General features: G+C 38.8%; 1 protein-coding gene across 1 annotated transcript; it reads left to right on the top strand.

Annotated features, from left to right (window-relative positions):
- The first annotated feature begins 4121 nt into the window (after positions 1-4121).
- LOC139743695 (uncharacterized) lies at positions 4122-7757 on the top strand. The gene is made up of 4 exons (XM_071654157.1): positions 4122-4275; positions 4585-4824; positions 5836-6506; positions 7467-7757. The coding sequence occupies exons 1-4, from the start codon at positions 4122-4124 to the stop codon at positions 7686-7688; spliced, it is 1287 nt and encodes a 428-aa protein (XP_071510258.1). The 3' UTR covers positions 7689-7757.
- The last annotated feature ends 8626 nt before the right edge of the window (positions 7758-16383 follow it).

Genomic DNA, 16383 nt, shown 5'->3' with positions numbered 1-16383 from the left:
CCCTAAATGCAAGGTTTCCTATCTCCTTATTACAATCGAAACCATGTATTCATCACTCTTTAAACCGAACAGACCGTGATAGACGGAAAGATTGTATGGCAACGGATAACTTATTAGGCTCAGAGAGCTAAAACTCCATGCACACGCTTACACAATCAAATGCGTGGATCGGTTTAGTGAATGATTGAGTATTCTGTATTAGGTGGATCCTATTAGGTAACCCCCTTGCGTCATGCACATCACAAACGGAGAATTGAACCATGCTAAGGGAGGTGGTGGTCTTCCTGTTGTAATGGGCCTATTAATATATGGAGTACTAGTAGATTATTTATAGGGCTCACACGGGTAGAGTATTCCCCCATATAGAGACTTGTGTTAAAATTCAAAATTCAAAAAAAAAATTGTAAAATAGCTGGGAGAAATGAGTTGTTTCATCTTCACTAACCTGAAAAAGTGAGATATACCCTTTCATCCATCAAATTTGCGGGGGGTTCTTTAGCTCAAACTCTGTCCAAGGGTTCGTAAAGCCAGACTACGAGTTCTTTTTACTCAAAAAAAAATCACATATTGGCCGGGTACGTGCACCCAATCAAACAATAGTCCCTTCAAATTCCATGAGAAAAGCTTTAATCTTCCAACCAAAATGCAGTTTCTGTAGAGAAAATTCATACTCAATATGATATCTGCAGCTATTCATTTTTTTTTCCAAACTGCATTTCTGATTTTGAAATGATTTCTTCATTTTAGTCAGGGATATTCCATTATATTTGCAGGTGTGAGCCCTATATTGGTGAAGGTACCATGTCGATTACGTGTAACAAGCTCTCACTCTAGCTGACAAAGTCAAAAGAATGAATGTGTAATTTATAAAATGCATATAGACCAATGATAGAATAATAATACAGATCTCAATATTACGCAGATGACAGCCTCATAGAGGATAACGAGATAGAGCGCTAGACATAGATAGATAGATAGATAGATAGATAGATAGATAGATAGATAGATTTGGTAGATAGATAGATACTGAGATAGATAGATTTTCTACAGATAGATAGGACAGATAGATAGATAGATAGATAGAAAGATAGATAGATGGACGGATAGATATTATTCTCTTTATTTTTCTTGACATTTAATCGCAAATATCTCCATTTGGCAATGGACTTATATCGGTTTTTGCAAACAAACTCTTCATATATTGACTTATGTTAATATTTTGTAATGGGGAATAAAAGATACAGATATAATGAAGGACACGGAAACTCTAAATTCCTTCAGAGAGAAAATTAACGCTGTATGATATAACCACCCCTCCCCCCGCGTACATTAGGGTTATCTTTATCTCCTCTCATGAAAATTTCTTTCCTGACTCAGTACGTCAGTACGAGTGGGGATCACATAACCACGTTGCCCCCCTCCCCCAACTTTTTTTTAACCCGGAAGTGGCAGCAGAAATATATACATATATATATATACAAAATGTATATATGTATATATATATATATATATATGTGATAAAGCTTTTGCCGATTGCAAGTGGGAGCTGTAAAACGAGAAATGTTCGCGTGCATTTCGCGAATTTCGCGAGCGCCAAGATTCGCGAAATTTCTTACTTACACTATATGCATTGAACGCAAGAGGCAATTCGCGAAAATTTCGTGCCGCGAATATATCATGTTTTAACAGTTACTATAGGTCTAGAGAGCTTGTGGGAGCGCGGGTGAAGTTTTTTTGTTTGTTTGGTTGTTTGTTTGTTTGATTTGTTTTGTTTTGCTTTGCTTTGCTTTGCTTTGTTTTGTTTTAGTTTTGTTTTGGTTTGGTTTGGTTTTTTTGCGTGTCCTTGTTAGCATGAAACCCGGAAATGGCAGTTAAAATATAAACCCCCTATATCCCTCCCACCTTTAAAAACGTGGCGCCGGGCGTGCACAAGTATGCCCAGTGCACAAGGCGGGGTTCCATCATCGATTAGATGATGGTCTTGTTGATTTTATGTCACCATCTGTGATATGATTATGTCATTGTACATATATCTTACTATAGTTCTTATTAATGATCAATAACCTATTCATAACATCGCCCATCAGCAAATATTGTTTCTTACCTGTGATAAGTTTCAGCTCTCTAATTCACTGTGCATTTGGGGGAGTAAATTAGATACGTTATTGATTTATTTGCTGACAACAGGTATAACTATAACAACAAATTTGATTCTTTCTTGAAGGGAATTGTGGCGTTATTTTTTTTTTCGGGGCTGTGTCCCTTAGTTATAGGCCTACCATGTGCCTATAGAAAGTTATATAACAGGCCTGGTGTAACTACTTTTACAATCCCATCATGATCTGAAATCCAGTGATAATATTTGGTTCCCATGGGAACAGCACAGCCTGGAAAGCCTGATTTAATAGGTATATATCTTTGCAGTGACGTATACTTCAGTGAAATTACAGAATATCACCAGATGTTATTGTCTTGATAAAAAAAATGAGAAAATATTATCTAAATGTCTCCTTCAGTGAAGGGTATAACTCTGCTAATAGGGCCAACTGCATTATCGTTTCTTTACAACATGCCTATAAGATCGATAATTGTGTTGTGTCGTCTCTTCTGAGCAGGGCCGGAGGTCGTCTCCCCTCCCTGTTATGATGTTCTGTCCCATGTGAATTTTTTTATTACAAAGTCCACTTTTTGTCGCATTCGTTGTTTATTTTTTTCAAGTATCTTCTCCATGTTTAAGTTGATGTCAATGATTCTGTGTTATAAGCAGGTGTGTATCCACGATTTTTTTTTTCGGGGGGGGGGTCGTAATAAAAAATTTTGGACCTTTACCTTTTCGAGGGAGCGGAGCGACCGAGCGGGGGAGGGTGTTGAGAGGGGTGTCCCCCCTCCCACGGTATAGCTAGGGAGTTTTTTTATTCTATTTCTGGAATGGGGCCATTTGGTGCATACAAAAGTGACCTTTTCGGCATACGGCAGTGCGGTTTAGAAATAAGATATGGCATATTAAAACTAAGTTACGAAATTTACGAAGTTTTTGACAATTTGCTGGAACACCGTACGACCCTCCCGACTCCCACCCCCCCCCCCCTTGCATACACCCATGTATAGAGCAAAGAACAAAGAATACGGTTTAGACGTGACTTCCCATGAAAACCGGACATGAATTTATTTCTTGATCCACTCTCAATACATTTGTACTGTACTTCGGCGCTACGACATCGTACCAGCGCAGCGCACAGTTGATTACGCAATCGACACCGCGAATAACACTGCTACACATAGTGATGCCAAATAAACCACGTATGCGCTCGCGAGTGCACCCTTGGTCGCGCCACAGTGCATGGCGGCCAGCGGCCAATGCATGCTGCATACAAGTACACATCGGATCTCACGCGCGCATGCAGCATGCGCACATGTTTCGTGCTGTCCTACGCAGTGAGAAACTTGCTAGTTTTCAGGAACAGAATGACCGTGTCTGGTCCGGTCCCGTATTTTGAATCGAAGTGCTTGAGGTAAGATACAGATATCTATTCTTCCTACCGTGTATTGACGATGTGATCTAAAAGAAAAAGCTCGGTTTTCATCCAAAGTGGAATCGTGTTCATTTTATTCTAGTCCCATGTACTGAATTTTATGTGAATGACTGTACCTAACAATGCCAATGGTAACATTACGCACGGTTCAGGTTGTTAAGTAAGTTTTTGATCCATCTGCCTGTAGGCCTACATGAAATTACCTGTATGTCCTTTGATACCATATAAAAGTGAAGCTTCTTGGCAAGTCATTTGGCGGCCAACCTTGGTCCTTATCAAAGGCTGTAAACTCTAGTCCAGTGACAGTGTCCAGTGCAATGACAGCTCTGTTTGCTTTCCCTCTTGCATGTTGTTGTTCTGAAGATCTCCCAGAAATCCTGCAAACATAGCAAGTTGTGTTTCAGTTGTGTTTCACAAGACATTCTTGTTCTAAGTAAGATAGTGTGTCTTTGATGCCTCAGATACACATGTAGACGTTAGATTGACTAATAAAAACACTTGCTCAATTTCTGTGCTGTGGCTTTCTCAGTTTTTAGGTGTTGCATGAGTTCATCATTCCAGTACCAGTGCAGTGGCAGTGCCAAAACCATGGATGCAGAAAGTTTGCACCTCCTGAGCAACCTGCAACTACACAATGACTACTTCAAGAGAATGACTGATCTTATCCCTGCGAGGTACTACTTCGAACAGGAGAACAAGCATGCTGCGGCAGGGAGTGGAAAGTTCTTCCATAACTCCAGAGGTGAATATCTTTGTCTTCCATACACACACGCACACACACACACACACACACACACACACACACACAAAGACTTCATACCAGATTTTTTGTCCTATCTAATCTCCTTGACCAACCATATCAAAGGATTATTGCATTATAAAGAGATAAATATGTCATTATTGTCATTATTGTTATCATTGCCACTGTCATCGTCGTTAACAGCATCACCATCAGCTACATTGCCATCCAAACCATCATTGTTATAGATATTAGTCTCATTATCTTCACCATGAAGATGATTTTGAGCATTTCATTGCTTATTATTCACAGAAAAAGCACCCAAGCAGTCGGTGAAGGACAATTCTAAGAAGAAGGCAAATAACAAACGGCAGCGCCTCGACCCCACCCAGCACCGCAGCGTGACGGACATCCAGCTCCAGATGGACCAGGGCAAGCTGTTCGGGAAGGAGGGCGTGGCCACTTCCAGCCGGGTGTGGCGGGAGAAGTCGGAGGACGAGTCGGAAAGTGACGCCATGGCAACCGGGCTGGAGGACCTGTCGGATGACAGTGGTGAGTTTTTTTCCTCGGCAATCCCCAAAAGTAGGGAGGATAATAGTGCCCCTAAGCAAGAGCATGGATGAAGCAGATTATTTTGTATCCATAGTTGTGCAGTGATATCAGGCGGACATTTCATGGAGCATTTTGTCCGACAAGCTTATAACAGTTTGTCAGAAAAAAAATATCTGACAAAACGCTTCATGAAATGCCCCCCAGGAGAGGCGAGAGGACTGTGCTACAATGAACACATTTAAGTAAAACTCAACCTCATCAAACATAGTTAAATCCAATAAACAGAGCAGATAAACTTATGTTGAAGTCTGACAAAAGAGCAAGGAAAGTAGTTCAATATATAATGAGTCATACGTTTTCTGAAAAGAGTGATTGTACTCACAAAATTACAGCTGCGAATCAGCTTAGTTGATGATGTCATCACCTTTATACTTCCCTTGTTGGTTTGGACGTAGAAATATGATGAAAATGTTCTTTTTTTTTTCCTGTGAATAATATAAGAAATTGTGAACTGGTCCCCTCATATTATTGTTTGGTTAGTAGTCCCAACTTGTAGAACAATTGGATGTGAAGGCAGACATCAATTGTTTATCTGTGTAAATCATATGGGGAAAAAACATTGGTGATGTGTGTTCTTTTCATTGGGAGACATAGCATTAATGATTGTCTATGATGAATAAGGGTCAGTAAAATCACGTTTCAAAAATGTTTGAACTCTCTCATTTACAGCCACAGTAGTGATTTTTAGAAAGTATGCTGTACGGTTCAGTCTTGTGTCATTTGCCTAAAGTTGAAAATGAGTTCCCAGTTCACTGCATTCATGTTGTTTTTATTCATAATGTGAGGCATTCCAAATGTTGAAACATTTTGTCAAAGAGGTGCAATTCAATCCTAATACTAAATGAGAATGTCCACTTTTTTTTCATACATCATTCATGTATGCTTTCATAATGAAGTGTAAATTTTGCATGTGTATTGTTATACTTCTTTTAATGGTATCTTGTATTACAGAGGTGGATGTTAAATCCAGTGATGCCCCTGCCCACAGTAGGTTAAAGCCAATGAGCGTAGAGTCTGTCACTGGTAGCGCCACTATCGATGAGTTGCGAGAGAAGGTTAGGCAAAGGATAGAACAGCTAAGGACTAAGCGTAAGGCCAAGCCCGCACTTCCCGAGAATGCCATTCCAAAGAAGGTGGCTAGGAAGGAGGCAGAGAAGGAGAAGAAAAAGAAACTGGAAGCCATCAAGGCGGTCAAGGCCGCCAAAACACGCGACGAGGCGCTGGAGAAGGCCACTCAAGCGAAGATGGTTAACGGCGGCTCTGAAGAGGTCAGTGCTCGCGGGGAGAACTCGGACGGTGAAGGCAACAGAGAAACATCGTCAAAGAAAAAGAGCAAGTCAGCAAAACGACAGAAGACAGAATCTGGAAAAAATGCAGGTGGAGAGGATGTGAGCTTCAGCCAGTTTGACTTTGCGGAGAACGAGCGCGAGGTCGGCGCGAAGAAGCGGCGGAAGAAGGTGACGGAGCCGCGGAGCAACAAGGACTACGGCCGGCTCCTGAAGAAGGCAGAATACAAGGAGCAGAAGCTGAAGGAGATGAAGGAGAAGGACCCAGATCAGGCTCACCAGATGGAGACGGAGAGCAAGTGGCAAACTGTCATTGACCGCGCCCAGGGAATAAAGGTAACCAAAAGTCAGTATAGTTTGGATGTATTCGTTGAACAGTTTAATAAAGCCTTTGTGGACCCAATCGCAGGGCATTACAGGTGACTCGTGTTACAATGAAGTCCTTGGGATTGGAAGTTTTCTTTCATTTACAGAAATTTTATTCTATCCAAATGAATTTAAAAAAATAGAGATATATGATAACAAATTTTAGGACCTGAATTCTTACTTGGTTGTAACAAAATTTTGTTGCAACCATGTCCGTTTTAACGGGAGTACACTGTACAAAACCATTTTCTGCACTTAAAACGGGCAAGTGCCCAGTCATTTCACTTTCCCAACAGTGAGTTTTCGCTGCCCTGGACAAGAAGGTTAGAAGCACCATGTGTGGAAGGCTAGTCCAGCTTGGGTCCTGTGGGGGAATTTCAGACTATTCCGTGACTCTACAGAAAGTTTGCATTGTACACAAATGCCACAGCTTGCTAGCATGCCCCTCTTGAGTTGGCTATGCTATAAAGAGACAGAGCAGTCGGTGGGGATGTCACCCGCATCCAGTTTTCACACACTGGATGCAGAATAAGCAGACAGAAGCGACGTGCATTAATTTGAACAAATTGGACCCAGGGCCCTGGAATGGTGACAAATACATGGGCTGTTAGCAAACATTGTAGCTTCTTCTTGATATCACCTTCTTCTTCCCAGACTATAGTCACCTTGGTGATATTTCAAGTCACTTGCCTTGAGCAAGGTATATTTCTTATCTGTTCCCCTCAAAAAAAAAAAAGAAGAAGAAAATGCAGAGAGCAAAAACTCAAAACTTCAGTCCTATCCAATAAACGAAGTATTTTGAATGGATTTGTAATGAAAGGGTTAAAGTGAGATTTTAAAAAAATATCTGCTGTGTGAATTTGTAGCTTTTAAGATTTAAATTTTCAGATTTGAAGCGTTTTGATTTATCCTCTTTCCGGCTGACAACAGGTAAAGGATGATGTGGAGCTGCTAAAGAAGTCGCTGAAGCGGAAAGGGAAGCGCAAGCAGCAGAGCAGCAAGCAGTGGGAGGCCCGCACCGCCCGGCTGGAGGAGAAGATGAAGGAGCGGGAGGCGCGGAAGCGACGCAACGTCAAGGCCAAGACCGACGCCTGCAAGTCCAAGAAGGTCAAGAGGTTACAGCGCAAGGGCAAGCTGCTCCTCCAGGACTGAGCCCCACTCCCACCTCCATAACTGGCCAGTCTGTTAGATTTTCACCCCCTGTATTAAAGTCAAAGTGAAGGTGGGACTGGACTCTTTGTTAACCTATCGAGGTTGGACTGATTTTGCTACAACACGCATTTCCTATAGACACCAGCCCGCGTATACTCGGGACTCATCCTCAACGGGTTAAAGGACAAATCGGGGACCAGTTAACTATGAGCCTGAAAGAAAGAGCAACATTTGAAAAACACAGCAGTAAAAATTAGATCAAATTGGGACAAGAATCATTGAAGTTATGACTTCGTTAAGTTTTGCCTATTTTTCACAGAATAGACGTGGAACAGTCATTATAAATATGCAAGTAGTGAGTTGATGATGTCATTGCCTCACAACTTGCCATGTAGTTTGTACACAAAATCTTTGAATTTTCTCTCTCTCTCTCTCTCTTTTTTTTTTTTTTGTATGTGTTTGTCATAAAACGATTATGCCCCAGTCTCAGATCCTGATATATCTGACTGATCATTATTTTGAAGTTATTCAGCCAGGAATAACATCATGTTTAACACATTTAGTGCAGAAGAATTGAATTTTCTCAAAGTTTTTGTACAACATCAATGAAAAATTGTGAGGTGATGATATCATCAGGTCACCATTTGCATATCCATATTAAACGTACAAGAACTGTTTCGCAAAAATTCTTTAAAATCTGTACAGTTTCATAATTTCCTTACTTTTAATCCAATTTTGATCAAATTTCCACTGTTGTGCCTGTGAAATTGTACTCTTTCTTTTCAGACTAACTCTGAAGTGGTCCGGAATTCTTCTTAACAGACAATTGTGACGTTGTGTTTTCAACCTGTGTAGACAGCAAACCATCCATTGCGTTGCCATCAGAAGGGGTGTACATCAGTGACTGTTGAAACATTGCCAAATAAAAACAAAAACACACACACATACACAACTTGTGGTTAAGAAAGGAACAATTGTAGCACTAAGGTGAAGAAATGCTTATGTGATGAAACTAATTAGGAAAGCACCGCTGCTTTGTACAAAAAAGAAAAAAAAAAGTGATGCCAAAATATTGGATGTGCATTTTTGGACAGTTTATAATCATGACATTGATAGTGTATCATGCTGTTTGTGTCTTGGCTTATTTGGTATGAGAAAGGGAGGTCTTGTAGCCCTCATCAAAAAGAGTACTGTGATGATTACCATAAAAAAAAATATGTCATTTTATTGAGCATTCTTCACAGTTTCAACTTAGTCTGGATCAAGTCTGTTGAATGTTGTGCTGAAGATGACCTGTGACCAATGGTCTGGTGCAGGTCAGTATTATGTGTGATGCTGGCCTGATCTCTTTGCAGAGAAATTTCAGTCAGCTTTCATGCACATGAGGCTAAGTGACATGCTGTCGTGTAGCTTATTTATTAGGAGGGTGACCAAGTTGGGGCCCAAATTTCACATTTTCATCTCTTGAAAATGCATGGTCAAAATTTCACCAAACTTGGGCAGCTATTTTTGCGAGAATGATGAAATATATATTTGTACAAATGGGCACCATGCCCAATGTGGGAGCCTTCAGGGGGCCCCAGAACCCCCAAATTACAGAATCCTGTAAAAATCTTCCTCTTTAAACCCATAAATGCTCTGCATAAACACAATGTACATTTGTGAGTGTACTTACAAGTTTGGTTGTAGGCAGATCCAGGGTTGGTTCCCTTTGGGCCGGGAGCAAATCGGGGGCTAGTTTTCATATTTTGATCTTCCTTTTAAAAATGCATGGTCGGATTTTCTGCATACAAGCTTGCTTACAATGTACCATTTTTAATGAGGTGGAGTCTACAGTTCCAATTTTCTGTTACTGTATCTAGCTGGTACATATTGTACTAGTTTATAAGGTACTGAATGTAATAACAAGGTTTAATCAACGATCCTGGTGACTGTATGTATGTGGGCCCATTGCTGTTGATATTGTGTACTCTACTGCATGTGATAGTACGCCGTAATTTCTTTTCTTTCTTTTTTCTTTCTATTTATTTTCTTTTTGGCAATGAAACTGTGTATGTATTATTTGCCACAATTATTTTCCTTCCAGAACCCCACTGCATAAAACTATGATAACTGTACAGCTGTTAACTCTGCACTCAATGGTAATTATCATGGCAACACTATTCCAAAGCCAGTCAAAATCAAGAAATCACTGATGGTTACCATTGATTGCAGGGTTACCATTAATCGTAAAGTTGCCATAGTTTTATGAAATCGGGCCCAGATTATGTGATTTACAATTGGTTTTGGCATTGTCATTGCATATATTTTCAAAGAAAATGCAGAGTATTTGTATAATGAAACATTTTCATAGAGAAATATGAGTGCCCATGCCAGCTTGTTAATAAAATGCTTATGGCGCATTTTTTTTAAAGTACAATGACTTGTCTCATTTCTTTTATTTGATGGGCATTGCTTGTTGTACTCAATAGCATGCTAAAAGTGAGTTAATATGCCCGAATTTGCATCGTGTTGAGGTTTGGAGGGCAGAAGAAATACTGCCTTATGAGTATCCCAATTCATTACAAGATGTCCCTTTTGTTGTAAGTAATTCTGCAAGAAAATACATTGTACAAATCAGTATTCTTTTGCAAATATGCTTGATTACTTTTATATACACTGTATAAAAGTATAATACACAAACACCCACACACACACACACACACACATATATATAGGTGTAAGATAGCATTCCACTGGTCCAAGCTTCTGCTTTCTCTCTGCCCTACAGGCCTTCATCAGTATCTAAACAAATACACTAAATGACAAAGCGTGCTATTGCCAGTGATATTGCAAGTAAAAATGACTTATATAACAATATATACAAGTGATTATACACACTATACTGTGTCAAATTTGAATGAAACATTATATATCAGTGCACTCCCATTATAATGAACACCATTATAACGAAATTCTTGTTACAATGAAATAAAAATTCAGGTCCCAAAATTACCATCTATACATCTTTATATTATACTTTACTGTTTGGCTATAACAAAGTTTCAATATAACAAAAGAAAACTGCCAATCCCGAGAACTTTGTTATGATGGGAGTGAGCTGTATTTAACATTCTTCTTCGAGACAACATTTTTCCCTTGCATTGGACAACACGACCAATCATTAACAATGTTAGATTGTTTGTAGCATAGCATTTTACTTGTTTGTTTGCTTTGCTCTTTATGAAGCACAGCATTTCCATCTCGGCATGTTCTTTACCATATCAAATACGGTAACACAAAGGAAGAAAATCACGACCTTGTGAATTTAAAACTTAAGCCACACACACACACACACCAAACAATGCTATTACAAAGTAAACACTGCAGTCAAATTTTGTTTACTTGTTACTTTAATCACTTCACTATCACATAGCAATGATTTCATGGGTAAAGGTGTACAAGTGTAATTGCATTGTTCATAAAATTAAACATTTGTATATTCTACGAAAATTAGAAACTATTTTAACACACGAGCAAAACTTCTTCATTAGGACATTCCAAAGACTGCCATTGGCAGTATTGTAACAGTGTTAGATTTGCTTTAGCTCACTGCCCTTGCGGGAACACCAGCTTTTTGAGGATACAGAGTGGTTTAGTCACATCCTCTTTCCAGCAATTTTCTAGCCGAGAACTCGGTCAATGTCCTATTAAGTTATTACTCCCAGTCAATCTACCCCTTCAAGTCGACATGACCAAGGTAAGCTATAAGGGGACTTGCACTTGCAATAAAAACAGTTATTGCTCAGTCCCATACACCCATAATTGTGTTGGTACAAAGAGAAAGTAAAACTGCATCTGATAGGAGTTATAGAAATATGTTTACAACATTACTATAATCTAATCTCAATGATAAAAGAAAAAAGGGAGAGAGGGTATAAAGAATATACTTCAAAGGTGTATAGTTGAATATTCACAGCAATTCCATGCATAGAAATGATAGAATAATCTGATCTATAACCAACCAACAAGGTTAACTGATTTTCACTTTAATAGTTGGTATAGTTGTATAAAATAAATTCAATGATTAACAGGATATAGCATGATAGATGTGGTGTAGTACGTGTATCTTCAGTGGCATTTCTATGCAAAGTGTACTATAATTACAAGCTTGTCAAACGCATCTAACGACATTGTGCAAAAATGCAGATCTCCACGCACCTGTCGGGGGAAAAAGAAATATTGCAGCTTTGTGTACCTATTCAATAGCCATTATGCATACAAAGGACAATAATGTTAAAATCGTTACAATCGCCAAATTCACACATTCATAAAAATGCATTAACCGGCTTCTTGTACACACACACACTAATCAAGCTGGGCAATGCAAAAGCATACCTACTTGTTTGCTGTAAGTTTACACAAATGACCCATTATAGAACTCAAGGGGATAAACCAAGCTGGGTTATACACATTTACCTGTACAACATGTACATTACAAATATATACAGACACCACTGACAGTTCATCAAGATACAATTTGTCTTCCATTTGAATGGACACAATCTAGATACAATACAGTGTATACTAAAGACTCTTTTAAAGAGCCAATGCATATCATACAGAGTGATGTACACTGTACAGCTGCAATTGCAAAGAAAATTCACGAGCAGTATCTGTGAGGAGGAGGAGGAGGAGGAGGAGAGAAGATGCAGGTGTTGAAAAAGAGGCAAGGGAAGGGGACAAAGTAAGAAAAAGGAAAGAAAGAAGATGAATGGGTAGAAACAAAAGGGGGAAGAAATATGAAATGGAAGAGAAAAGGAGGAATTACATAGGAGAGCAGCAAAGCAGCACAAACAATCATCTAGTCACAATGATGATTATCAGTCACTATCAATGTAAATCATAACATTGACAAATTGCAGTAATGCAATTTTTTTCTTACATGATACACAATCATATCTTTTTTTGGTGTTTTTCATTATTTTCTTTTTTTTAATGTCTTCTATGCATACAATGCACTGAGAAGTTACGCGTATATGAGCACCCACAGTAATTAGTTCATGGTAGTAGTCTGTTGTGGCTGACTTTTAAAGTATACACGAGAGTCATCCTCTCTATAAACCAACATGGCTACGTATTTAACATGCCTTCATTCAAAACATGTCCACTTATCTCAAGCCATCACTATATGCACTTTATCACATTTCCTCCGCATCACAGCTGGCTAAAAGAACTGGGGGGGGGGGGGGGGGGAGGGGGGCTTGCAAAGTAGAGATGGAGGGGGAGAAAAGTGGTAGCAATTGTAAAATGCACATGACAAGGACCACTCGTCAACACAAAAACTAACATTTCTGGAGCAACACTGACAACCATTTTTTTTTTTATGAAGAGCTAAAATGCATTGCATTTTCAGCAAGTCTCAAGTCAAAATTTTTCGCATAACTTGAGTGAGAAAAAAAATATCAAGTTAGGTTCTTAGAGAATCGCTATGCATAAAAAAAATCAGTGTCAACAACAGCAATAAAATTATAATCTAAAGAGGATATAAATATTTTACTTCAAGAAGAAAGAATTGACATAGTAACTCCATCTTCAATGCAAAAAAAAAAAAAAAAAAATGGACATGGTACTGTGGTGTTTTGGTCACAGAATTTGTAGGACAGTTGCCTGATACCAGCTCTCTCTCTCTCTCAAAAAAAAAAAAAAACAACAACCAAAGAGTTCACATATTATTTAAGTTTTCATTTGATAATCCTTAAGGGAAATTTTTTTTTTTTTCATATTTCTACAAATAAAAAAAGAAACTAATGAGAATTACAAGAACTCACTGATTTATAGATGGTGATACAGAATGACTAATAACTCTGATTTTATAGAAAGTGATTAGGGCCAAGTATTCTTCTCTTGACTTCATATCCACAGAAATTAATTCATCATCAGACTTATTATCCGAGACATATTGTGGCAAATTTAAAACAATTTCCCACAGAATGGACAATATACTCTACTCCAACCTCATAACACAGGCATAGAACTCTGTCCTGAAAACAAGCATCAAGGCTTTGCCATGAAATGTAAACCCTTGACCGCCCCACCACACACAGTAGATGAGTGGGGTTAGGTGGGGTAATAAAGAGTTACCCTGTATGTGGTCATCTGCTGATGAATACCCCCCCCCCCCCCCCCCCCCGAGCGAAACCCCCGCCGCCCTCTTGACTCTTATAGTGTAAATATTCAATCTTTGCTCAAATGATGGAATCTGGAGATGAAGTGCAGCTATTGTTCAAGCGCAATCTCGTCCCTTCACGGGGCGACACACAATTGTCGCACAATTCTTTCTTTCTTTTTTAATCGGGCCTGTCAGGTCATGCTACGCTATGAGACAACAATAACCTCTCCACTTTTGTATGCACAGATATACATGTAGTCTTGTCATTTGAACATTCCCTCCATAATTTCACAAGTTGGAGAGTACCGTATTTACTTTCAGCCGTGACCGCCAACAGCCATGTTTTATATCACGAGACATGATACATCATTTTATGCTTCATTATCTCTCTCTAACCATGTGATGAATCATTGTTATGAATGCGCGATTAAAATCAAAGGGAGGAAATAAAAAAAACAAGAACTCGGCCTTCACAATCCTGTCAGCATCATTCATGCATAGTACTTGAAAACAGAGCAAATATCATGTTCTGCATTAATACACCAGACACACTAAAGAAATAACCTTGAATGTGCTACAATTTTGAATGTTTTCCAGATAAAAATCAATAAACTATGACCTCAGAAATTGAAAGTCACCAACCGGTACTGTATATTCAATGACCATTTTTTTTTACTCATAAAATGGGTTATCATCATATACTTCTGCCGTATTAAACATACAGCATAAAGAATAATAAGGACAAATGATGCGAAAGCCAATGAAATAATACAAAAGCCCTAGCTGGGGTAATGGAAAAAGGTGTACCATTGCAAATAAGATTCAAAACAAAGCTCCCAGAAACATCTGGCTATTCCCTTACTTTGTGCTACTAATTCAACGAGAAGCCTATCAATTATAATTTGTTTTGTTTGTTTGTTTGTTTGTTGTTGTTGTTGTTGTTTGTTTGTGTTTTTTTTTTTTGGTGGGTTTTTTTTTTTTTTTTTTTTTTTTGGGGGGGGGGGATTAATATTTAAGCATTCCAGCATCAAAAGAAAGCATTGATGCAACCAGGTAAAAATTCCCAAAACTAACAGTAGCCCTTTCTTACTAGTATGTGCTTTCCCTGCTTGTTTCAAGAATATGGAAGGTTTATCACTGTTTCACTTTGGTTTAGAGGGGGGAAAAGAAGAGGAAAAAATTCTTATTGGTGAGGTGGTTCATTGGCCTATCTTGGTAATGGAATCTGAGGTGTTCGACATATGCACAATCACTTGATGAAGCCTGCCTTCTATAGGCTAACTACTATATAATCATTACCCAGGTCCCTCCTCTCTCTCTCTTCCCATCATGCCTCATTCCCTTCTGATTATCAGAGACTAATATGCGGGAAATTGGGAGACATCGACGAGAAAGAGAACGTTACCAGATGGCGCCTAAAACACCTCCTCATCACAAACGAATTGACCGCGCAGTGTGGTATGTACAACCTGCTAGTGCATTTTCAATCAGTATAATTTTGTTGGACAGTATTTTGGTCAGAAATTATGTTAAACATGGGATCTTTTTCCCCAGCTTGAAAACTGCTGTATCTTCAGTTTTTACTTTGGTTTCTGGTTGTTGTTTGTTTGTTTGTTTGTTTGTTTTTTGTCTTGTAGTTCATGAGACTTCAAGGGGAAGAGGTCTTTAAACCTTGGGACCCAGTTCCACATGATAAGTGAAGCACATTTTGCATTTGGGTATCTCTCTCTCTGTTTGTCAATCTTGATCAATGCTTGTTGATAAGTGCATATTTTTTTTTTTTTTTTACCGCAGAGGACCGCAAATATACCAAAATGTACCACAAACAAAATATAGGAATTAATGTCACTTATAAAAAGGTAACAGAAGTTTGCAAATCGACCAAATACATGTAAATATGAGGTGATTGACTGTCTAGCAGACATAGACTCTGTCATGTTACAGATATTTCAAGATCCAATCGGCATTCCCCAAGAAGAAATTGCCGCATTGTGCAGACGTGACACACATATCATAAATATTAATGCATGGACATTACATATTTCTCCCACAGAGTGTTAAACATTAACACTCTTGGTTCCCTTAGTACCATCACAATAGAGGATACAAATAGGGTGAATACGACGATGCAACAAATGTGAAAATCATCGCAAGCCATTTACAAAATGGCGCACAGGTTAAAGCAAGGTCATCAAGTTGTGTTGTGCAAACACGCTACAGCCTTAATAGGTTGCACAAATGTGCAAATATGCCTACAATGCTAACCAAGAATAATGAGAGTATGAACTATCTTTTAAAGAAGAACCAGCATCAAAAGTCGAATTTGTGTTGTTACACCCAGAGATGAAAGTGGACCCCTATAAACCAGCTCACTTCGTAAACAGGAGATTCTGAAGAATTTGTATTTTAAAAGCTAAACACAGGCAGTGTATAAAGGAGAGGGGTTAATTACACTTCAAAATTTCATACATAGTCCTTCTCATGTGATTAAAAAGAATTGTGAAAATACTGTGAATTTTCTTGCCCATATGGGTTCTCAAGGCT

The sequence above is a fragment of the Diadema antillarum genome, unplaced genomic scaffold (genome assembly GCF_040938485.1).
Source record: "Diadema antillarum isolate AM-2024a unplaced genomic scaffold, OU_Dant_1.0 scf00000035, whole genome shotgun sequence".
In the NCBI taxonomy this organism is placed as follows: domain Eukaryota; kingdom Metazoa; phylum Echinodermata; class Echinoidea; order Diadematoida; family Diadematidae; genus Diadema; species Diadema antillarum.
This window is presented reverse-complemented; position numbering and strand designations above follow the sequence as displayed.

Coding starts and splice junctions, on each gene's coding strand:
- LOC139743695 (XM_071654157.1), top strand. CDS start 4,122: ATGGATGCAGAAAGTTTGCACCTCCTGAGCAACCTGCAACTACACAAT. Junction 4,276..4,584: donor GTTCTTCCATAACTCCAGAG/GTGAATATCTTT, acceptor TATTATTCACAG/AAAAAGCACCCAAGCAGTCG. Junction 6,507..7,466: donor ACCGCGCCCAGGGAATAAAG/GTAACCAAAAGT, acceptor GGCTGACAACAG/GTAAAGGATGATGTGGAGCT.